At 48.7% G+C, this 24,503-nt stretch overlaps 1 protein-coding gene across 1 annotated transcript in view; it reads left to right on the top strand.

Annotated features, from left to right (window-relative positions):
• The first annotated feature begins 396 nt into the window (after positions 1 to 396).
• Positions 397 to 24,503, top strand: part of TRABD2B (TraB domain containing 2B) — a 221,086-nt gene continuing 196,979 nt past the window's right edge. Inside the window, exons 1-2 of the mRNA XM_003801432.1 lie at positions 397 to 498; positions 2,550 to 3,110. Coding sequence (XP_003801480.1) covers positions 397 to 498; positions 2,550 to 3,110 — 663 coding nt within the window. The remainder of the gene's footprint in view (positions 499 to 2,549; positions 3,111 to 24,503) is intronic.

Below are 24,503 nucleotides of genomic sequence, written 5' to 3'. Positions count from 1 at the left end.
GGGTGCCCAGCATAATTCCGAGACCCCAGCGTACCCCGCGATCTCGGTTCTGCCCCAGGAACCTCGCACGCCCCTGGACCCCAACGCAACCCCGGGACCTTCGCGCACCCCAGGACCCCTGCACGGTCCCAGAAGTCCCGGGCTTGGCCAACCGGGCTGAGCGCCCTGGTGAGGCGCCCCGCCCCAGAGGGTCCCCCTCTTCTAACAGACGGAGCCCCGCCCCAGAGAAACCCCCAGGTCCGGCAGGGACATTCAGCCACGCCCCAGAGGGCTTCCAGCATCCCGCGGCTGGAGCCCTGCGCTCCAGAGGAAACTCGGTGCCCAGCTGGTGGCTGCCAGCCCCGCCGAGGGGGCGCCGCCCAGGAGACTCCCCCGCGCCCCGCGGGCCCCGGCAGGATGAACGCCGCCCTGGCGGGGCCGCTACTCGCCGCCCTCCTCGCCACCGCCCGCGCCCGCCCGCAGCCCCTGGACGGAGGACAGTGCCGGCCGCCCGGATCGGTGAGCGAGCGTCTGCCCTGCCACTCTCCCGCCCGCTTGGGCACTCCAGCCCATGGGCACGATGGTTGGGTCCTGCCTTCTGCACCCAGTTCAGCCCACCCGCTCTGCTTACGCCCGCTGGGCTCAGCCTCGGGCGCCCTTCCCTGGCTTCTGACTGCCCGGCTCCTGCAGCGAGGTGGGGCACTCCCTCTCTCCTGCCCCTTCTCCACGCTGCCGCTCTGGGGCTGTCCTCTTGACTTTTGGTCCTGCTTAGAGGTTTCCTCGCTCTGTGCCTCTTCTTGACACTCTTCTTTCTCATTTGTACCCCCATCTTTACCCTTCTGGTCGCTCTGTCCACTCCTACGTTCTTTGCCCTTCTCTTCTATAACTTCCATCTGGCCCTCTTCCTCTGGGTTCGCACCTCTGGCCCCTCCCAGTTTCCCTTCTCTCTTCCTGCCCTTCTCCTCTGCCCTGAGGCAAACTTTCTCCTGGTGCTGGTGCCCGCTTCTCTCTCCCTCTGCAGCCCAGGCCCCAGCACCTATTCTCCCAAGTGCCCCTACTTCGTGAGAAGGGACAGTAATTCAAGGTGGAAGAGGCAATGCCAGAATATGCTGAGCTACTACTTTCTTGGGGCGTCCAGTAATTAATTACTGATTCTAATTTTCTTTCCAGAGCTAAGAATCCCTTGATTTCCTTAAGTATCCTTCTCTCTGAGTGAATATTAATGCGTGGATGATGGCCCTGATTTGGAGGCCAGGAGACCAGGAAACAGTGTTATAGGGTCCTGCTGTCCTAAGTGTGCTCCGGGTTAGCAGGGAATTAGATGACCTTGGGCAAGGTGCACCTCCAGGGCCTGCCTTGTGTAGAAACAGGGAGCTCATTGGCTGGCTGGACACTCTGTCTCCATTATGCTAGGATTTACAGTTTGGGGTTATTAGTAAAGTAAGGTACTATTCCCCTATAGCTGCCCACCCATGCCAACATATACTTTTCATTTGTGCCAGAATCAGATAGAAAAATGTTAGGAGTTGATCTAAAGCTTGCAAGTGGTGAGGGGCACTCCAGGGAGTTTTCTGGATGGAGAATGGCTTTGCCTAAGGGAACTGATAGTTCCCTTCTCAATCCCCTTACTCCCAGCCCTAGTCTGGCTATGGAAAAATGACCCTGTGTATATGCCCCTCCTTTACGGCATCCCCACGCACACATGCACATATTCATGTGGTTGGAGCTTGGGTCATAGAAAATGACGAGAGAACTGGGGCTGGAGACAAGTACGCACTTTTAGGTGAGGAGCCTGGAAAGCACCCAGAATATCTATGTTTCTTGGGACTATTGTAATAGAATCCTCTCCTCTCAGACCAGATACTGAGACTTGACCTGGCCTTGCAAGGCTTTAAAGCACTTTCTCATCTGTGGTCTCAGCTGGCAGAGCAAAGTAGTTGACATCTCAGACCTGCTTTCCAAAAAGAAAACCGTATCCACCTTGATGAATGGGAAGTAGCTGTTTAAATGGCTGTGCTATTTTTAATAGGTGTTCTGCTTTCAAAGTGCTCTTGGCATGTATCTTCTAATGGTTGGATTTAAAAGTTATATGACTTCCTCCCTTCTTGCCAGAGCAGGGCTCTTGGTCCCCCTTTCCCCACCCTCCACATGAAACACCACCGGTGAAGGTTTGGCTTGGCCAAGAATGAATATTCTCAGGTGGTGTGGCAGTCCTTGGCACTCGCAGCAAAAGCTAATCATAATGAGAGCTTCTCTTCATTGCAGACTTCCTCAGTGCCCGGCACTGTTCTGAGGGCGATATACGTGTATCGTGTCTTTTAACCCTCCCCCAAACCCTTCCATCCTCATTTACAGATAAGGAAACTGAGTCTGTGAGATGTGAAGTCAGTCACTCCAGATCGTACATTTAAGACAGGGCAAAGCCAGGATTCAAATGTGGGTATCCAAGCTCCCACATGTGCAGGTCTCTGCCTCTCTTGCTTACCTCCCCCTGTAAGTCCTCTGTGCCAGCTGTGGCTCTCCCCTGCTGCCTTTAGCCTCACTGCCTTCCCTCTCCTCTCTTCCTGCAGCAGAGGGACTTGAACTCCTTCCTGTGGACTATTCGGCGTGACCCCCCAGCCTACCTGTTTGGCACTATCCATGTTCCCTATACCCGCGTCTGGGACTTCATCCCAGACAACTCCAAGGCAGCTTTCCAGGCCAGTGCCCGCGTCTACTTCGAGTTAGACCTGACAGACCCCTACACCATCTCTGCGCTGGCCAGCTGCCAGCTGCTGCCGCATGGAGAAAACCTACAGGACGTGCTGCCCCGCGAGCTCTACTGGCGCCTGAAGCGCCACCTGGACTACGTGAAGCTGATGATGCCCTCGTGGATGACACCTGCCCAGCGGGGCAAGGGGCTCTATGCTGACTACCTGTTCAATGCCATTGCGGGCAACTGGGAGCGCAAGAGGCCGGTGTGGGTGATGCTCATGGTGAACTCCCTCACAGAGACAGATGTGCGCTCCCGTGGCGTGCCCGTGCTGGACCTCTACCTGGCCCAGCAGGCTGAGAAGATGAGGAAAAGCACCGGGGCTGTGGAGCGCGTGGAGGAGCAGTGCCACCCGCTCAACGGCCTCAACTTCTCCCAGGTAGGCACGCAGTGCCCTGGCCTGGAGCACCAGGCCCCGGGCACCTTGATTCTCATCTCTGTTTTTCCTGCTCTAGCAGGCAGCCAGAACCAGATCTTTGCCCCAGAAGGAGAGGTTCTTTCAAGCTGTGGGACAGTGTTCTGGCTGCTTTGGTGGGAAAACCAGTGTACGTTAGCTTTTGGGGAAGGAGTTTGGGTGTTTGCTTTCATTTCAGCCACGTTATGTGTCCGGGATATACACTCCCCACCTGCTGTGCTTGCCTGAGCAGAAAGAATTTCCGTCGGAGCATCAGAGTGATCAAAAACAAAAAGAGGGGGCCACTGGTTTGCATCAGGCCTTCCTGAGGCCCTGGAGGCTGTCTTGGAGCTGGTGTGTGGACAGTGCTGTGGCAGTGTGCATGTGTGGAGGGAGCAAGGGGCAGGCCTGGCTCCTGGGGCTGGGCAGGCAGGTGGCTTGCTTGGCTTCCACGGAGCACTGGTTTGCTGTTTGAAGTTAAGCACCCCCGGATTCCCTGGGTCTGTGCAAAGCTTTGTGCGCCCCTGCCCCCAGACTGCCTCCCTAAGGCTGAAAGTCAGCCAGGAGAGTTGTGGGGTTAATAATTCCAGAGAAGTGTGTTTGTTTAAAGGTTGACAGTTCTGATTTCTGAACCTTGGGAGTTGAGGCCAGGAGAAAGGAGGGACTCAAGAGGTTTAAAGTCTCTAGCTGTCAGAGATCTGCTGTAGCAAAATGTCATTAAAAGCATGGGCAGAGGTCACTCGCTACTCACTGGCCCCAAACCTAACTGTGAGGCCATGGGAACAATGAGTCCACATGTGTGCCTTGAGAACCAGGCTGTCAGTCCTGGGATGGGAACTCTTGCCAGGAGACCCCAAGATGGGACTTGAGCTGATACCCTGAGTGAGGCATTGCCCAGAGATGCACTTCTGATTAGGGGGGACAGCCCCATAAAAGGGCTGGGCCGGAAGAAACCCTACCCCTGGAATCAGACCTGCTTGCTGTTCCTGGGATGTTGCAAGCTCTTCACCAGGGAAACAGCAGCAGAAACTGATCCCCCTTCCGAGATCTCTGGCCTTTGTTTTTCCAGGGGAAATGCAATATCGTCCCTGGGGAGGTAAGAAGCCAGATTGATTTGCCGGCCAAATGAAAGGCGGGTTTGTCGGTTCTCCTGCTGGCTCTCCCATAATTGTGGAGTCCTTACCCAGAGGGCCCCAGTGGCAGGAATATTGGGGCAGTTAGTCACGCCCCGCAGGGTTCTGACTACGCCTGACTCCTTCTCCACGGGGGAAAATCCTGTGTATTCTCTGGCCCAGTGCTGATTCCTCTGAACATAGCGGCTTTCTCCGTCTGAAGTGACTTTTCCCTTGCCAACTTCGGGAGCTGATATTATCTGTGTCGGGCGCCCCTGTGCTCACCACCCATCTCATTTTGGAGGCAGGTTTGTGGGAGGCCTCTCTGTTCAGAGGCCTGTGTCTGGCCTCGATATCTTTTTTAGGTTGGGGAGATGGGGAATCCACTATAACTCTCAACACCCTCTTTGTACCAACCACAGAGGAATCCCGACAAGGGCTGAGGAGAGCACACACACTCTCTGGTTAAACAGCCCCTGGCTTTAATCTGTCTCCCTTAAAACAACAAAACTATCTTTCTTCAGGGTCTGGAAATACTGCTGTTCAACCAAATGACGACTTTGGTAGGCTGAAAACATTTGCTGGAAAGTGTGTGAGGTATGTTTTAGGAAAAGTTCTTGAGAGCCATTCATCGGCCAGCAAGGAGGCTGCTGACAGTCCTGAAGCCCACGTTTGGAGATCAAACAGACTCTGATTTCTGTTTCAAAAATGCACCCACCCTGTCGCCAGCTTGGGCCCACTCTTAAAACTGTTCTTGGGTCCAGCTCCTGGAAAGGGCTCCAGATAGCAAGTCCAGAACAAAAGAAAATAGGACTCCTCTTAGCTTCCTAATCTACACACCCATCACCACCTGCCAGAGTGTCTGACCATGCCAATTTGTCCCTTTATCGTTTTTGGAGTGAAGTGATGAAATCTCTCCTCCATCCCCTTGGGCAGCCTTGCCCTAACTGGGAAGGGTAGCTTCTGGAGCCTGGGCAGATGGGGTTGTTATGGACCCCCAAACTCAAAGTCAGAAATGCAATAGTCTTCTCAGTAAAATTGCATGCACGCGTGCACAGTTTGATATGAACATCTGTGATGCATTATTGTACCGAAATATCTGTTAAGTGCATCAGATTTTTATTTTTTCTTTCTTTGCAGCATTAGTGTTATTGCAAAATATTTGGGGGGGGCAGTGAGAAAAGAAGGTGGGAAAAAATAAGGCTTAAAAGGGTGACTTTTTGTTAAGGTCTGAGAGTTTAGTTTAATGTTGGTATTTTTTAAATTTACATATATATGTGTGTGTGTATATTCTGGGAAGAAATATCATATTTTTGCTCATTAAGTGTAGAAAGCAGGCTTAAGTTTGGGACTTTGTGGGCCGGAGGAACCCCTGAAGAAGCTTCTCTCCCCTTACACAGCTTAGAAGATCAGATCTATTGTTAGGTTTTGGTCTTTGATGTCAACATGAACTGAGGGTGCTAGAACCAACATCAGCCTGATTTTGCTGTGTGACTGTGGGCAAGTCAGTTCCTCTCTCTGGGCCCTGTTTTCTCTGTCTGAGAAATGAGACCCCAGGATTAGGATATCTGGCAAGCTCCTTTCAGCCCTAACACACTCCATAGGACGGTTTTAATCAATCCCATATGCCAGGCACCCTATAGGCGGCTCCACGTGCTTTTCCACTTTGTTGAATTCTCACAGCAACTCCATGGCTTTCTAAGGTGAGTATGTTAAATGACTTGCCCAAGGTCACATGGCAGAGTACTATACAAAGGATGTGCTCTCTCTGCCACCCCATGCTGTTCCTCTAGACTTCCTCAGTCAAGGTATTTGTTAACCTCTTGTAATTCTTTGAGTTCTTTCTTTTGTTTCTGTCTCCTCTCTAGGACTTGAGGGCTTAAAACATGTAATTCTTGGAGAATTGATACTTGTAGAGAAATTATTTCCTTTGGCTATGAGGCTAGAGTGGGTGTGGAGAAGGCAATTCCTCCGCAGGTTTTCCTGATGTGTTGCAGATAGCTCAGCATAGTGGGCTGGAGATAGGAGTCTTGTTTCCAGGTTTGAATCCCAGCATGGAGACTAAAACCAGTGACCTGGATATTATCTTGGCAAGACTTGGTATCTTCATCTATCTAATGGGGCAATAGATATTGGGCTTTCAAAGTTGAGCTGGTTTCGTGAGCACATGAGAAGATACTACCTGTCAGAGGTTGTTGAGAAGGTAAAATGAGTACATATTAGTTCTGTGCTTGGCAAAGAGACTGGGCCAGCTCCAGGGCAGAGGAAGAGGAAGGCCATGTGGCAAACAGCCATGCCCTTCTCCCAGCAGCTGCATGCATTGTTCATCCTTTGTTAAACACAGTAAAGCTGGGGTGTTTGGGGGGGGGGTGCTGAGTCTCTGCCCTCGGTGGTTTGGGGATGCCTAAACTTTGAGTCTAGATCTTATGGCAAGCTTGAGATCTGCAGCTCTGCCTGCTGCCTCCAGGGACTGGTACTGATTGGAGTCCTGTCTTCCCCTAGGGGGCCTATGTCTTCCCCTATGAGAAGATCTCAGAGTTCTGTGGACAAGGACCCTGCCTTTCTGTACTGTGCCAGCAAACACACTGGCATGATCCATCCAGTGCATGTAGTTCCTGAACACTAGAGCATGCCTGCCACATTCTTCAGGTCTCTCACTAGGGAGTTAGAAACCACAAAAACCATTTATTGAGCTTTGTCTTTGTACAGGGTGCTGCATTAGACCTTGTAAGTACATTATCTCTAATCCTTATAGAGAGTCTAAAAGGTTTACTATTGTATTTATTATGAAGGTAATAAATTGATATTTGAAAAGGTTAAGTCATTTGACTGTGATTACACAAACAGGCCAGGTGGATTCAGGATTCAAACTCAGGTGTGTCCATTACCAAAGCCTGTGCTTTTTAAGCATCTTCAAGATGAATTGATTTTAATAGTCAGGTGACATTTCTGGTGACGTGTGTGTATGTTGGAGTGGGAGTAGATTACCATTTCTTGCTGAAAAATGTGTGAGAGGGAGAGAAGGAATATGAATTGAAACAGATCTTCTCCCTGGCTTATAAATTGGATCTGAAGATGATTCTAAAATAGGAGTCCCCAAAGACGTTCTGGGTACCAGCTGCCTCCTTGGAATGTGACTCCAGCTTTCTGAGGGTCCACTCTGAAGACACTCTCTACCTCCAATATAGGATAAGCCCTCACCATTGTATAAAGAAAGGTCTCCTTGCTTCATGGTCAGAGCTTCTATATCTTCATCCTGGGGGGGCCAGCAGGTATGAGCAAGTGCTTAGTAGATATTTGGAGAATGAATGAATTAAGGAGCAAATGGTCAGAAACCATCATATGACCATCTCTAATTCCCTTCCACCATCCAGCATTATTAAAAGAATGAATATATGAATAAAGATTGCATAAGCCACAGTAAGAATCCTTTCTTAAACTGCAGTAGCCCCATGAGTTCCTACAAGGACACAAAATGTCAAAACTATCACATGACCAAATGTCAAAATCATTCATCTGAGCTGCTACAACAAAATACCTTATACTGGGTATATTTATAAATAGCAGAAATTTATGGCTCACTGTTCTGGAGACTGGGAAGTCCAAGGTCAAGATACTAGCGGATTTGATGAAGGCTTGTTCCTCATACATGGCACTTTTTATATGTCTTCACGTGACAGAAGGGCAAATGGGCTTCATCGGGCCTCATTTATTTATTTATTTATTTATTTATTTTGAGACAGAGCCTCAAGCTGTCCCCCTGGGTAGAGTGCCATGGCATCACAGCTCACAGCAACCTCCAACTCCTGGGCTCAAGCGAGTCTCCTGCCTCCGCCTCCCAAGTAGCTGGGACCACAGGCGCCCACCACAACACCCGGCTAGGTTGCAGCCGTCATTGTTGTTTGGCGGGTCCGGGCTGGGGATTCGAACCCGCCACCTTAGGTGTACGTGGCTGGCGCCTTAGCCGGTTGAGCTATAGGTGCCGAGCCCATCGGGCCTCATTTATAGGGGTCCTAATTCCATTCATGCAGTCAGAACCCTCATGATTTAATCAACTCCCAGGGACCCCCACCTCTTCATACATAATAAGTTTGGAGGGATACATACATTCAGACCGGAGCATGCGTGGTTAACTTGAAAGCAGGCTCCAATTCTGACTCCATTACTACCTTGCCTGTGACTTTAGGCCAGTCATTTCTTAGCCTAAGGCATTCCCTTTATCCCGTGAGATCATTGGGCTTGGCGAGTTCCAGTGCTGACCTGGTTCTGACAGCTATGATGCTTATCTTCCCCCCCCATCCCCCTATTTCAGAGGGCTTGGGCCAGCCCTGAGAGTTTGAGCCTGAGTTATCTACATTTGGGAGGGGCTGGCAGGCTTGTCTTTGGCAGCTACTGCTGATACCTGCTTATCTGGAAGCTGCTGGTTCTGCCAGCAGTTGGGTGATCCTGCTGCCAGTGTGCAAAGGCAGAGAGCCCCAGCCTATCATGGCACAGTCTGCTGGACACCTGCCCAGCTCTGGGTCCTCTCCCTCACTCACCTCCTCACACATTCAACCAGAGTGCCTTATTGTGTTGTGTCAGTGCAGGACTGGGAACAGAGACCGGGCAGTGGCCTCATTTTTGCCTGCAGAGTGAGCATTGCTTTGAAAGGTGGATCTTATTAGTGCATGAGATCTTGCAGCTCAGGGAATGGGGGCACAGAGTGCCTGAATGTTAGCCTCTCCTGAGTCCAGGTTCTCCACGCTTAGAGACCCTATTCTTCCTTTTTTTAACTCTTGTACTCTTCCCACCTTTCAGAACCATTCTCTAATTTCCTGTTGTCTAAGAATGGCCGTTCTTGAGTCCTCCAGCTCCGTTGGGGCCTCTGTGGCAGCCCTAAAGCCCACAGCATTAGACGATCTGTGTGCCTGCCTCAGAGTGGAGGCAGCAAGCAGTCCCCCAAGGCAGCTGGACACCCCAGGCCATGCTAAAGCTTCTTTTCCCAGAGTCAGTCACAGAGCAAGAGCTCCTCAGTTGTCTGCACCATGTAACTCCAGAAGCCAGACTGAAACACCTTACCCCTCTCCTTCTGCCACCTGCCACACCCACTGTGTCTCCCACAGAACCCTCTCTTTGGGAGTTGCTTAGCAAATGTCTGTCATACGGTGAGGATGTTTCTTGGGTAACCCCCTAGCAGTGATGTCTAGGATGTGTATATACTGAGATTCTTTTTGTGCCCAGCTGGCTGTTTGTGAAGAGCCCCTGTAGGCCTGGTAAGCCCTGTCCATTCCCTGTGTATGACCTGGGACATTCAAACCTTAATGTATTCTCTGGATGCGGGGGGAGGAAGGAAGGAAGGGGGGGGGGGGGGGGGGGGGGGGGGGCGAGGAGGACTCAGAAGCAGAAGCACAGCATGGCTTAGGCACCTCTGTCAAAGGAGAATGAGGCCCTAAAGCCGGAGATGACTGAGATGTCATGAAATTTTCTAGTCTCAGAAGTTCACAGCAAGAAAAATTCTAGCCTCAGAGAATCTCCAACCATAGGCCCAAACTCTGAGACTCGAGGAATCTAAGAATGGCAAAATCTTAGAACATTAGGCTCAGAGGCATCTTTGGACTCGAAGAATCTGCACATCATGAAACCCTAGCCTCTTAGCTTTGAAGAATTTTCAGCTCATAGACACAGACTTCTAAAATCTTACAGTTGGAAGGGACCAATTCCTGAGAACTTTCTGAAGCCCCATCTGCAAGCATGGTGTCTGATCTCCTTCCCTCACCGCCCCCTCCAGTCCCAAGCCAGAGAAAGAAAGCCTGACCGGCAAAGCACTTTCTGACGGAGATAAAGATGGGAGCGTGCCTTTGTTAATAGTTCCCATTTGGACATCTCTCAAAGCCAGGAAGAGGTCGCCTGGTAATGCAGCTTTCCTAGGGAGGAAACTGAAGAATGCCGGCAAACAGCCGCAGCCTGCCAGCCAGGCGGCTGGCGTTTCTTTCCCCTCGAGTTTGCTTCTAAATATTATCCACTTCACTCCCTTTTATCTCCCATCACTGGCTCTGTCCGCCCACTTAATCCACAGGCAGCCGGTGGCCCAGCCTTCAGTTCTGCTCAGCGGCTGCCAAGCCGTCTGGCCCAGCAGCTCCTCCAGGATCCGCAGGCTTTTAAATCTGTGCAAAGTATATCCGCTGGAACACAAAACTGTTGCCCCAAGCTTGGAAACACTGTTGCTTGTGCTAGGCTCCCTCCCTCTCCAGGAATTTCCTTCTTTTCTATTCTATTTCTGAATCCTGGGATTCTTCAAGGCTCAGCTCAAAGCTGTACTTCCTCCAGGAAGTCTTCCTAGAATCCTCCCAGGTCCACCATGCTCCGGGAGACTTAGTCAAAAGCTTTCCATAGTGACCTCAGCCACTTATATTATTTTTTTCCCTTGTGGGATTCTTTATGGCATTTTATGACATTCTTTCAGCGCTTGTATTATTTTACTTTTGTCCTGATTACTTAGGCAGTTTTTTCTTTCCTAATTCAAGCCTAGCTCAAAATGTGCTCACAACTGATTTCAAAATTAGGCTGAATGTGCTTCAGTTCTGAAGCTGGGGCTTTGTGGTATAGTCTGTGGTTGGGGTGTTGGCAGCTCTGGATGCTAAAAAGGGACCATGTCTTGTTCTCTTTATTCACAGAAACCTCTTGGGCTTTCCACCTGAGACATGTTAGTACTCTTTAGTACTGTTGCCAACCTGTTTGGTTGGGCCTTTGTAACATCCGCAGGTCCCTGTTGGATTTATTACTCTCCATCCTAAGATATTGCATTGTTTTCTCTTTTGTTATCTGTTTCGTTCAAGCAAAGGTATCTTTTCTTCTCTTTACTACTCAGAGCATACCCTATCCTCTCTATTGAATGCCACCCTCCAGTATTTTCATTTTAAAATGCTTGATTTTATCCTAGATTTTGGGCTTTCGTGATGCTGCGCTGCACAATCGCTCCCTCCCTCTCTCTCACATGCGAGCATCTCTCACATGCGATCCTTGCTCATGCCTCCATGCATTCACTATGCTGTTCTCTCTACCTGAGAGCCCCTTCCCAGTTTTTATTGTCTGGCTAATTCTTATTCCTCTGAATTGGTAAGGGTCCCTCAGGACTGTCCATGTTAAAAGCTTGGGCTCTTCAAATAATGCTGCATTGTAGCAAGACTTTTGTCATGGTCATCAGATTGGACTGTCCTCTATGCACTGATTGACCATAACTCAGTGGTTTGAGTTTAGCTGCAACAATGTGACTGGCTTTAGCACTGTGTGCTGAAGGGACTGGTGTGGTACCAGGAGGTATCAGGAGGTCATCAGATTAGGCCCATAAAGCTCTGGGCCTTGGGGCCATCTTTAAGGGACAGAGGTGACAGCGGAGGGCCTTGGGACATGGCAGTCTCTTGTATGTGCACCTGCTGCTGGATGCCCCTGACTGACTTAGGCAAGGTGGTTTCCTTGGGGGCTTTCAGATCAGCCCCTGACCTTTCCTTCCCCTGCAGACACTATATATATTCCCTGCCATGGGTGCTGAAACCTTATCACCCTTTCACTCCTGGGATTCGCCCTTTGCTTCCCATTGGGTCAGGAAGGGCAGCAGGAAGCATTAAAATTTACTTTTTTTTTTTTGCAGTTTTTGGCCAGGGTATGGGGCCTGTGCCCTACTCCTTTGAGCCACAAGTGCTGCCCCAAATTTACTGTTCCTTTTGCCCAAGCTAGAGTGCCATGGCGACAGCCTAGCTCACAGCAACCTCAAACTCCTAGGTTTAAGTGATCCTTCTGCATCAGCCTCCTGAGTAGCTAGGACTACAGGCACCTAACACAACACCTGGCTAATTTTTCTATTTTTAGTAGAGACAGATCTTGCCCAAGTTGGTATCGGACTCCTGAGCTCAAGCAGTTTTCCTGCCTCAGCCTCCTAGAATGCTAGGATTATAGGTGTGAGCCACTGTGCCTGGCTTGAAATTTAGTTTTCATTTGCTCTTACCTTGTGAGCCTGTGTTCTCTGTGTAAAGCTCCCTCCCACCTCCCATATTCAGATTCTCCCATCCTGACTGATTCTGCCTTCAAAGTCAGTCTTGAAATAAATTGACACATCACTGTGCAGACTCAGCTGAGGAATCTGCTCCACTGGAAAGGCACTGGCCTGTGGTGGCCCAGTGCTCCTTCAGAGTGGAGAAGCAACGCACTTTTTCCTTAACCTGGAGATACTTAGAAACTTGCCTGTGCTTCAGTTTCCTTATGTGTCAACTTCGTAGGATTGCTGTGATGATTAATTGATTAATGTAATGCACTATAGTACAATGCCAGGCACAAGTGCTCAGTAAATACGAACTCATAGTTATTTCATTTAAACAGTTGCATTATACAATTTATCAAGAAATGTTTTTTAGTTCCCGCTATGTGCCAGACACAGGGCGAGTGTTTGCTGGAGACGGCAAAGTGAGCAAGAATGACGATGCTGTTACCCAGATGCCCCTTTCTGGGTTTGGGGGGAGAACTGGCGGACGCCTTACTGTGCAGCGGGACAAATGTCGGAGGCTGTGGCAGGTCACACAATGTGTTGTGGGGGTGCGGTTTCCTCAGCCCCGAGAGATCTAGGAAGGCTTCATGGAGGAAGCCCAAGTGAAGTCCAGAACCGAAGGAGTAAAAAGCTAGCCAGGCAAAGGCTGCGGAGGTCTAGGCTTAGGGGAGTGGAGGCCCCCCACCTGGAGGCAGAGCGCAGGTGGTGCATCGAGGGATTGTCCGCGGTTCACATTCTCTTCTCTCTGCGAGGACTGCGGCTGGAAAGAGAGCAGGCTGAGTGAAACCTTCTGCTGGTGTCCGCCCACCTCCAGCTCAGCGCAGAGCTCCAGGGCGACCGTGGTGCCCGTGGTGCCCGTGGTGCCCGTGGTGCCGGTCACGCAGCTCCCTCCGTGTGGGGCGTGCTTGGGGCGCAGCCCGCAAGGCGGAGAGCTCGCCTCTCTGGACCGGTTCCCACAAGCACAAGTGCATGTTTTCTAAAACAGCAGCGGCGAAGTGGCAGCAGCGTGGGGGCCGCAGCGCGTGGGTCCTCACCTGCTTCTTGGCCAGGCGGCGGCACGGGTGGAGCCCAGGCGGGCACGCACCTCCGGCGAGATGCGTCCACGTTCCCGCGGAGGAGCCGGCAGCGGGGCGCCCGGCTAGCCCTGCCTGGGGAGCCACGGTACAAAGATGAAAGGCCAGGCTTCCCCCTCTTTCCTCTTCTTCTGTTTAAAGGATTTACCTCCTTCCTCCCTATTAAGGTTATTTAAAGTTTCCTGGCTAGTGTTATCTCCGGGGGACTTAATGCGCCTCCGTGGCCGTTGTTAGTAATTTAAGTCTTGGGTCCCTTTTGAAAGCCCCTTTTAGAGAGAAGGATGCAGGCGGAGAAAGCCTTTTGGAAATCTCTGTAGCTCATCTTTTAGCTTTAGATCACAGTTTCCCTTTCTTGAGCTGCTTGGCCTTGAATTTGAGAAAGGACAAAAGACTAATTGGAAATGATAATTCCAACATTTGCATCTAGCTTTGCAAATTTCGAGGCTTTTCTCCCCCCAAAAGGAGGCTAGACCTGTTTCCTGGGCCATTGGATTTTTTTTTTTTTTCCTCTAGCGTGGTTACAGAGTTCAGAAGGGGAGTAGATTTGCTTCTGGTCACTCAGATGCCAGGTGTTCAGAATCCCATTGGCCTGATCTCCAGCAGAGTGGCTATTGGATTATACATAGCACCATGCTCTGTATTGGGACTGAGATGCTGTGGGTGGATAAACTGAGGCGCTTTGGGATATCCTATGGTTAACAATGCTTGATCCTTGCGCTTGACCTTGACTGTGATGTTTACTTGACCCAGCACTACAGAACCCCCATGCTGAGGCCTGCTGGTGACCGTGCAGGTAATTTGTTGTCGTTGTTCTGCTTCCATCCGGATAGTTTTTTGAGGAGGGAGGTGAGGAAGGAATGCAGGCTTTTTGATGGCGATGGCTTTGCAAGCCATCTTGCAGCTTGTATATGATTTGGGCTCCTGGGGGTGGGAGTGAAAAGGACACTTCCTGGGGTAACGAGACTTACCAGTAGAGCCAACCAGATGGAGGGCATGGGGGGGCTTCCTGCCCTCCCTCTCACTTTATTCTTTCCCGTGGCTTTCCAGCCCCCAAGAAAGTCCTCATTATTTAGTGCCTATTATGCGCTCAGTCTTGGGTTTATCATAATAAATTCCTAAAACAATCCTGAAAGGTAAGCAGTATTTCCCCCATTTTGAGGAATTTAAGGCTAAGCGCTTTGATGGAGTGATGGAGCCGGGATTTCTACTCGGATCTTTTGATTCCTTAAGAAAGAAACTGGGCTGGAATTGGAAGCCCAGCTCCTCCACTTTGGCTGGATGACTGAGCATCTGTTTCCACATCTGAAAAACTCGGGCTCACAGTAGTATTTAGCCCCTGGGGTTGTTGTGAGGTGTAGATGAGGTAATACACATAAGCCACATAGCCGAGTGCCTAGCACACTGTTAAGTGGTAATGAATGTTAACTGTGGTGGCAGTTAAGAGGTGGTCATTTTAATTATTATTCTTGGCCCGTTTCTACAATGTCTGTGTCTTGAGGTGAAGCCCATCCCACACAAAAGATGGTTCTTGATCCTTTAGTTACCCACACACTGAGCACCATCCAGAGCAAGGCTGGGTTGCTGGTTGGCTTGCTTGGAGCTGTGTGGTCTGACCACCCAGAGCACCGCCATTCTTTCCTGACCATCTGCAGGGTATACTATATGACCGTATTCATAATTGGTTCGGCTTCCATGTGGCCTCCCACTGTTCCTTGGAGTGGGGATGCAGCAAAAGGAGGAATCAAAAAGTTTAGGCTGGAGCCCACAGCTTGAAGCCCATTTCTGCCATAAGTGAGATTCGAGACCTGGGGCTCATTGCTCTGAAAGTTCCTTGTCCTCCACTACTCTGCAGGTTAGATGTTAGTAACAGAAACTTGGATTTATTGGGAGAATCGAGTGAGATAAAGCCTGGAAGGACTTTACTAGCCACCAGGTGCTCTGTGCTCTTAGTATTATTATTAGGTGTGCGTGTGTTCTTAACGGCTCCTCTTCCTTTTCTTCCAAAGAGAAATGCCCTGTAAATACTTAGTGAATTGAATTGGTTGTTATTAAACTGTTCCTCTATTCACGTATTTATTCATCCACTTGCCAAGCACTGCTGGGAACTACACTGTGCCAGGCTCAGTTCCAGGTTCTTGGGGGAAGCTGGTGGGGAAGGGAGGGGTTGAAGAGACCTGAGACAGGTGCCTCATTGCAGTACCAAGAAAGATACTGAGTCTTTACAGGCACTGCCACACTTAATCTTCACAGTAATCTCTCAGGTATTTTCAGTCCCATTTCTCAGATGAAGAAACTGAGGCACAGAGAGGTAATTCACTTTCCTGGGGTCACACAGCCATTGGGTATGGGATCTAGAGTTGAAACTAAAAAAGTCTGTCTGCAGAGCCTGTGCTCTCAATGTCTGGATCTAATGAAAAGAGGGGATGTCACTCCCAGGAGACGGAGAAGCTGGGGAGGTGTGAAAGGTAAGGGGTTGGAAGGGCACAGGGGTAAGGAGTTGAGAGATTTCTGAGGTTTCCTTCTGAGCAAGCAGAGAGTGCGGTAGTCCACATGGCTGGCACTAGGGTGAGGAGGGGGTGTGAAAAGAGATGCTATGCTGGGAACTGAGAGCTGAAGCTGACCTTGGCAGGTGAAGGGATGGCAGGGATGGCTGAAGGCCCAGCAGATGTACAGGTGGCAAATTTGTGAACCGCACTAGTCTGGATGTCTGGAATGCTTCTCTGCAGAGCTCTCTAGTGTGGGAGTGGGAGTGGGAGTGGAGAATGTGATGGAAGACCACCCCCAGGTGCCAGCCCTGAGGAATCTCACCTCAGTCTCATTTTGCCGTAAGTAGCTAGACAGGTGTCAGTACCCATCATCCAATTCAAAGTGGCACTGTTGAGCACTGACTCTGAGCCCCCATGCCCATGGCAGCTGGGGCTTTGCAGAGGCTCAGGTCTGCAGCTCCTGTGGATGCTGCCAGATGATGAGCCTGCATCCCTACTGTCCGGGGGTTGGCTTTGCTGCTGCAGATGCTCAGTTGTACACAGTGGACAGGCCTCCCCTCCTTAGTAGAACCTGGCTTGGCTTTAGTATAACATCACCTGAGCTCAGTACTGAAAGACAAGTGGAATGTTCTCTAGGTTCGGGAGGGGCACCACGCAGGAGGAGACGCTGATAGTGATATTGATCCAGAGTGAGAGAATGTTTTTCACACTTCTCACACGTGGAGAACACTGGTGGGAGGCTGGGAAGACTAGAGAATTGGCCTAGGGCCACACCGGGCCACATCCTGGGGGCTTCACAAGTCCTGTTAAGAAGTTGGGGCATGACCCTGGGTGTATTGGGAGGCAGACATTGCCTCTACTTCTGTGTTCTGTAATTCAACATTTCATCTGGTAACTAATTGGCTCGTTCACTCATTCCTTCATCGGTCAAGCTGGAACACCTCGCCAGGCTTGCCTGTCCCTTCTGGAGTTTCCCCTTATCAGGTCCAGAATGCTCACAGTGCAGGGCCAGAGGAGAAGGCTCCCAGCTTTTGCAGCAGGAACTCGGAGTGTGTGTTTTCTCTTAGGAACTAGATCAGAAAAGTAGTCCAGTGACCAAATGAGACTAGAGCAGTTGTCTATTACAAGGTGTTTTGTGTGGAAGCCTGAGACCCTACCCACCATTGCTAACATAACTGCATTTCATGTGACTTATTTGATGGCTGGTCACAGAACAGGTGGGAGATTCCACCTGTTCAAAGTGGGGACGGAGTAAGACAGGTGGTTTCTGGAGAGCAGAGTGACAGTTTGTTACTGAATGCTCCCCAGCAGAAGTGGGGAATGGGAGGCCTTTGGTCTGTGAATTGGGCTGGGAGTCTGGCAGCATGAGCCAGGGCATGGCCCTCCCCTGGCTAAGCCCCCTTGGCGGGTGTGAGATTGTTTGGTAAACCATAAACCGCATCCCTGCTGCTGCAAAGCCACTTTCTAAGCTGGCTCTGACCTCACCAGAAAGTGGCATTTTAAATTTCATTGTCTTTTATATGTTTACACATCTGTCTCCTCCATTAGACTAAAATTCATTGAGGGCAGGAACCTCATCTAATGAATCTGGGGTTCCCTCAGGCCTGGCTCCAAGTACACGCTCAGGGATTCTATGTGTGGCTATAAAATTATCAGCCATAGTTTCAGGTCATCATGTGAGTGTCAGAGTGGAACACAGATAGTTCTGATAGTCTGAAACCCTGCCCCCATTGTGCCAAGATTTCTAGATGTTTGGTCCCAGAAAGTCAAGCTTCTCAACAGCCACCTGCATTTCCCACTGTGACCCCCAGGTGTTCTGGCTTTGGGTGGTCATGACCACAGACACCCTTCTCAGCCCTGTGCTCTGACCACCTCCTTGGGGGCCCATGGTATCTCACTGATCCTTCATTCCCGAGGGGGTTCTAAGGCTTTAAGGTCTAAGGTTGGACCATGCTATGGGAAGGAGCTGCTTCTCCTTGGATTAGAGGAGTCTTCCCAGCTCTTCCCCACAACTTTCTTCCTCACACTTCTGTGTTTTTTCCAGGGCAGGAATCAGAGCTTCTGTTTGCTCATCATTCTGTGATCCTCACACAATATAAATGAAAGCTGCTAAAACCAATAAATTCAAACCATGTGTGAGGCCCTGGGGAGAAGCTGGGACGTCAGAGGGCTGCAGTGTGAGGTGGCATCAGCTCTGACGGCACTGAACTGATTTGTATATGAGAAAAGTAAATATTCAAAGCCATAAACAGCCTTGGGTCTCTCATCATCTCTGGGATTCAAAGGCATTTAATAGGAACACACACTCTCTGTCTCATGTAAACAAAGCGAGATTCTCTGTGTGTGCTGACCTAAATTCTGCATTTTCATCTTTGGGAAAGCCAGCCAGTCATCTGAGTTGGGATACCGCAGGCAGTCTGGGCCTTTGTTGGGTTGCCTTGTTTCTGGTTTTGGCAGCTAGTCTAGCAGTTTTGCTTTGCACAGGGCTACCTCCTCATCTCCCCTTGATCTTTGAGCAATCCTAGTGGTTGTCTAGTCTGTTCATGCTACTATAACAAACTACCATAAACTGGGTAGCTTAAAAATAACAGAATTTTTTTTTTCACAGTTCTGGAGGCTGAGAAGTCCAAGATAAAGGTGCCAGCAGATTCAGTGCCTGGCGAGGGCCAGCTTTCAGGTTCACAGATGGTGCCTTTTCACTCTGCATTCACATGGCAGACGGGGAGAACTCTGGTCTTTCTAGTTCCTCATAAGAAGACTAACTGCATTCATGAGGTCTCCATCCTCATGACCTAATCACCTTCCCAAAGCCCCGCCTCGTATTACCATCACCTTGGAGATTGAGTTTCAACGTGTGGATTTTGGAGGGGGACACAAACTTGTGGGGCAGTTTTGTGAATGTACACAAATTATAGACATGCAGATCATAGCAATGATGAATACAGTGAGGTGGCCATTCACAACCTTGTGCAGATGAGGAACATGAAGCCCAGCGTTGTCAGTTGATTTGCCCAAGATCACAAATGCAGTCAGGACCAAACCGGGACATCTCCCTTCTCTTCTACTTTAGCGCCTTCTAGCTCTCATTTCCTCTTCCCATGAACGATACTTCTGTTCTCCCTGACTCAGAATCCCAGGGGCATCCTTAGCAACTTCTCCCACATTTCCTCTCCCCTCCAGTGTCTCCTGGAGCCTGTCCTCCTTCTTGGTTTCTGCGTCCTGTGTATTCAGGAAGAAGCCCCAGGAAGGAGCTAGGCAGTCTTAGGTTTGGGGTTCTGGTTTCTCTGCCCACCAACCGTATGATGTCGAGCAAGTTCCTTCTTTGAGCACCTCAGTTTTCTCATATGTAAAGCAGGGATAATAATACTGTCTTCTTACCACAGTTGAGAGGGTAAATCGACCTCAAGCATGTGAAAATGATCAGCCTGCTCAGTGACCGGTGGTTTGCTTCACTCACTTCCCATCAGCCCTAAACCCTTCAAGTGGCCTCCTAACTCATCCATTAAAAATAGATTAGCCCTTAAAACTGTATGGAACTGAACACACCATGCACACACTCACATCAAGGAGTGGCTATAAAACTGGTGAAGCCTGAATCACATCCGTGGATTGTTATCAACATCAATTTCAATTTCCTGGTTTTGATATTGTATTATACTAAGTCTGACAATTAAGTTTGTGAACTCGCCTTAGAAAAAATGCTACATACCAAATTGCTGAACATCACTATGGTTACCTTTGAAGTACTCCCCTTAGGAAGCTATGCACAGATGCCAGCATCTAGTTTGCCCTTCAGAGCAATTTTGGAACTCTTTTTCTGGAATGGCCATCAGAGCTGCCATCATATTACCCTTCATGTCCTCAATGTTATCAAAATGTCTTCCTTTCAATTTCCCGTATCTTTGGATAAAGAAAAAAGTCACTGGGGCCAGATCAGGTGAGTTAGAGAGGGTGTTCTCATACAGTTATTTGTTTATTGGTTAACACCTCCTTCACAGACAGTGCTGTGGGTGCCAGTGCATTGTTGTGATGCAAGAGTCATGAGTGGGCAAAAAGTTCAGGTTGTTTTCATCTAACTTTTTCACTCAGCACTTCCAAATAGTAAACTTGGTTAACTGTTTGTCCAGTTGGTACAAACTCATAATGAAACATCAAAAAAGATTAGCACATTGTTTTGGCTCTTGATTTGTACTGATGGAACTATTTTGGTCATGGAGAATTGGCTGACTTCCACTGTGCACTTTGATACTTTGTTTAAGGGTTGTATTGGTTCATCCATGTTTTATCACCGGTGATAACACAGCCCAAAACATCAGCTTGCCTCTCTAAAAGGTCTTGCAAACTTTGACTTTCCTTTTCCTTTTGTACCTTGGTGAACTCCTCAGCACCGTTTTTGCATATACCTGTTTCTTGTCAAAATTTTCAGTTAAGATTTCCCTGTTGTTTTATCAATGTTTACTTGGTCTGCTGTTCTTCACATAGTCAGCCAACAATTTTAATACACAGTTTCAACAAATTTTTGCAATGTTTTCGTCAGTGGCTCATTATTGCCCACCCTGACCTCTCTTCATCAGTGATGCTTTCTCTTCCCTCAGAAAAATGTTAATCCACTGCTGTTTTCTTCATGCCATTGTTTCCATAAACTTAGATTAACACATCCCTGGTTTCACTTCCACTCTTGCCAAGTTTAACAAGAAATTTAACATCTGTTTGTTCTAATTCAAGCTTCAACATTCTCACCATGGTGCATAAAAACACACAACAACAACAATGAACACCATTCATCTAGACACTGCCATACGCTGACATGAACACAGCTGTGAGACACTGATACACCAACGTATAACCTTACTGATCTGTTTGTACAGTGCTGCCAATGCAAACACACAGTGTGAAGTTCACACACTTAATTGTCAGGCCTCGTAGTTATCATTGGAGAGCTGGGTGAAGGGTATTACTTCTTACAACTACTTATGTGTCTACAATTATCTTAAAAACTTTAAAACAATGGATTAAGCTTCCCCACACCCTCGCTCATTCATTCTTCTGTGCTTTCTGCATGCCAGGTACTGCTGTAGCTACTAAGCAGGTGGCTGTGAACACAAAAGAAAAATAAATTTCTGCCTCTACCTCTTAGGTACTCAAGGGTAGTTTCCACTAACCACCCTCTCTAAAATTGCAAATCTCTCCCTTGAATTTAAAGTCCTTCTTACCTCACTTTTTCTTTCCTGGCACCTGCTGCCATCTGGGATTCTATAGATTTTGCTTCCTTACTGCTCTTCCCTTCACCACCACAATGTCAGCTCCATGAGGGCAGAGATTTTTTTTTTTTGAGACAGAGTCTAACTCTGTTGCCCTGGGTAGAGTACAGTGGTGTCATCACAACTCATAGCAACCTCAAACTCCTGGACTCAAGCAATCCTCCTGCCTCAGTCTTCCAAATAGCTGGGACTATAGAAGCATCGCCATGCCGGGCCAATTTTTATATTTTTAGTAGAGAGCAGGTCTCACTCTCTTGCTCAGGCTGGTCTCAAACTCTTGAGCTCAAGCAGCCCTCCTGCTTTGGCCTCCCAGAGTGCCTGGATCACAGTCACAAGCCGCACTACACCTGTCCAAGAGTAGAGATTGAGATTTTCGTCTGTGTTATCTTGTATCCTTAGCACCTAGAACAGGCCTGGCACATAGTAATTAATTAGTTAATGTTTGTTGAATGACTGAGAGGTGACAGACAAGGGACAAATACACAAATGATTTCAAAGAAGCCAGAGAAAGGTAAATGCTGACGGAAAGCTAAAAGGGGATGGGATTGGGAAGACAGTGAAGGCAATGTCATTTGATCTGGATTTTTTCTCCCAACCTTGAAGGCCTCCCAGTGTGTAAGGGCTAAAATCCTGGTTTCTTAGATTATAATATTGTCATTAATTCTCTCTTTCTTTCATTTATTCACCAGATACTGCCTTGAGCCAGTACTATGGTCAGTATCTTAGAGAGCAGGCATGGAAGTCTTCCTGCAGGAAGGGCCAGGCTGGACCTAAAATAGAAAGTAGGATACCCCCAGAGTCCAGAATCACCTGCAGATTAGAGCCATGGAGGGTTAGAGGGGTGCTGGAAAAGAGAGTTGGGAAGTTGAGCGGGAGGGCCAGAGCAGAAAAGGCCTTTCAGAACTTTAAGCTCCCTTGTTCATTCTTCCTTTTCATATATTACTTGCATTCTTGTCCTATCTCTCCTACCCACCTGAAAGCCTCCTGGGGGTAAGATCTTTTCTGCTTCACCTCAGCCTACAGGGTGCGTCTTCTCTGAACATCTGTGCACTTTGCAGTCTGTACTGTACCATTTGACCCTTGTAAGAGTCTTGTGTTTGACCAGGTTTGTGTTTGCCCACTTCAGGCAGGAGGAAGTTTGGGTGCACAGGAGACACTCAGCAGTGCTTGTGGCTGGTGCACTTGACAGAAATGAGAAACTTGATGCACCCTCACAGAGGGCAGGATTTGTTATTTTTGTCATTGACCCAACTCTTGTCTTGGAGAACCACTGGTCGTTCAGTTAGGGGTGGACCGATGTCTGCCTTTACCATGTTTCAAATGTGCAATGTAATGATGCAAATGGTATGACCCAGATGATGCTTGAGAAACTTCAGGGATTGTTAGGCCATTTTCTCACACCATGCTGCTGTCTGTGCTCTGCAAATTCCTATAAAACAACATGAAAACATCTGTGTGGCACTTACGGCTGCACATTCATTCACCTATCAAATGTGTTTTTAAAATAAATCAGATTCTAGAACAGTTTTTGACTGAACAGAGTTAATTGAGAAGATCATAGAGAGACCTCCTCATGGCCAGTTCCCCCATGAGCATCTTACGTTCTTATGATACATTTGCCATAATGAATGAATTAGTACTGATGCATTATTATTAACTAAAGTCTATACTCTGTACAGATTTTTCCAGTTCTTCCCCAATGTTCTTTTTCTGTTCCAGGATCTTATCTAGGATACTCTATCGCATTTAATGGTCATTCCTCCTTAGACTCCTCTTGGCTATGACAATTTCACAGACTGTCCTTGCTTTTGGTGACTTTGATGGTTTTAAGGAGCAGTGGTCAAATATTTGTCCCTCAGAGGGGATTTGCCTGATGTTTTTCTTATGGTTAGACTGGGACTATGTGTCTTTCATGGGAAGACCACAGAGGTAAAGTGCTGTTTTCATCACATCCTATCAGGGGTCCATGCTGCCTGCGTGGCCTGTCACTGTTCGTATTAACCTCGGCCACTCTGGATGAAGTAGTGCTGGTTAGGTCTCCACTATAAAGTTACCTTTCTTCTCCTTGAATCTTTTCTTTCCTTCTTTCTCTTTTTTTTTAGAGACAGAGTCCCACCTTATCACCCTCAGTAGAGTGCTATGGCGTCACAGCTCACAGCAGCCTCCAACTCCTGGGCTTAGGTGACTCTCCTACCCCAGCCTCCCAAGTAGCCGGGACTAGCAGGAGCCTGCTACAATGCCTGTGGCCATTCTTTTGTTGCAGTTGGGCTGGAGTTGAGCTGGAAGCCAGCGCCCTACCCACTGAGCCACAGGCGTCACCCAATCTTTTCATTTTGTACACCTTGGAAAGAAGTTGCTCTGAGCCCACTTCTTAGGAGTGGAGAGTTATGAACCTGATAGATATGTTTTGAATATTCATTATGTGTGGGGCACTGTTACCTGATGCTGAAAATGTCGTGGTGAACCAAATGGGAAAGATTCTTTTCCTGCATGGAACTTCCTTTTCTTTTCTTTTCTTGTGTATTTTTATTTATTTAATTAATTTATTTTTTGAGACAGAGTCTCGCTCTGGAGTTGAGTGTTGTAGTGTCATAGCTCACAGCAACCTCAAACTCTTGGGCTCAAGCAATCTTCCTGCCTCAGCCTCCCAAGTAGCTGGGACTCCAGGTGCCTGCCACAATGCACAGCTAGTTTTTCTACTTTTAGTAGAGATGGGGTCTCACTCTTGCTCAGGCTGGTCTCAGACTCCTGAGCTCAGGTGATCCTCCTGCCTCAGCCTCCTGGAGTGCTGGGATGACTGGCATGAGCTACCATGCTGGACCAGAACTTTGATTCTAGTGAGAATGTAACAATGAATAAGCAAGTAATTTTAGGGGGTGATAGAGGTATGATGACAAACAAAAAGTCCTAGGCCAGGGACCAGGGCATGGGCGGCTGCTTGGTTTCCTTGCAGTTTTGGATGAAGGTGTTTTCAGGGCTGAATCCAGAGAAGTAAGGAGGAGCCAGCCACAGATACCTGGAGAAAGTCCGCTCATGGGAAGAAACAATAGCACTTGCCAAGGCCCTGAGGCCTGTTTAAGGGATAGAGAGGAGGTACCTGAGCTATGCTTGCCTGGACAGTTTGGAGATGGAGCAGAGAGGAGGTAGAGTGAGAGCTCACTGGGCTACAGATCATGGGAAGGGGCTTGGGTTTCATTCCAGCAGTGGAAGCCGTTGGTTTGAATCAAGGGAAGAGTTAATTTACTACTTTATGTAAAGGATCACTTTGGCTGTGGTGTGCAGAATGGGCTGGGGCCAGGGTGGGAAAAGCTAGGAGGCCAGCATGGACACTGTTGGAATAGTCTGGGTGGGGTGGATGGGTGGCCCACGAGGAGCAGTGAGGTGGGTCTGACTCCCGTTTGGAGGTGGAGCTGACAACACACCTGACAG

The sequence above is a fragment of the Otolemur garnettii genome, unplaced genomic scaffold (assembly GCF_000181295.1).
Source record: "Otolemur garnettii isolate 467f Iridium unplaced genomic scaffold, OtoGar3 scaffold00210, whole genome shotgun sequence".
NCBI classification, from domain to species: domain Eukaryota; kingdom Metazoa; phylum Chordata; class Mammalia; order Primates; family Galagidae; genus Otolemur; species Otolemur garnettii.
The sequence above is the reverse complement of the archived record's forward strand: the minus strand, read 5'-3'. Positions and strand labels throughout refer to the sequence as shown.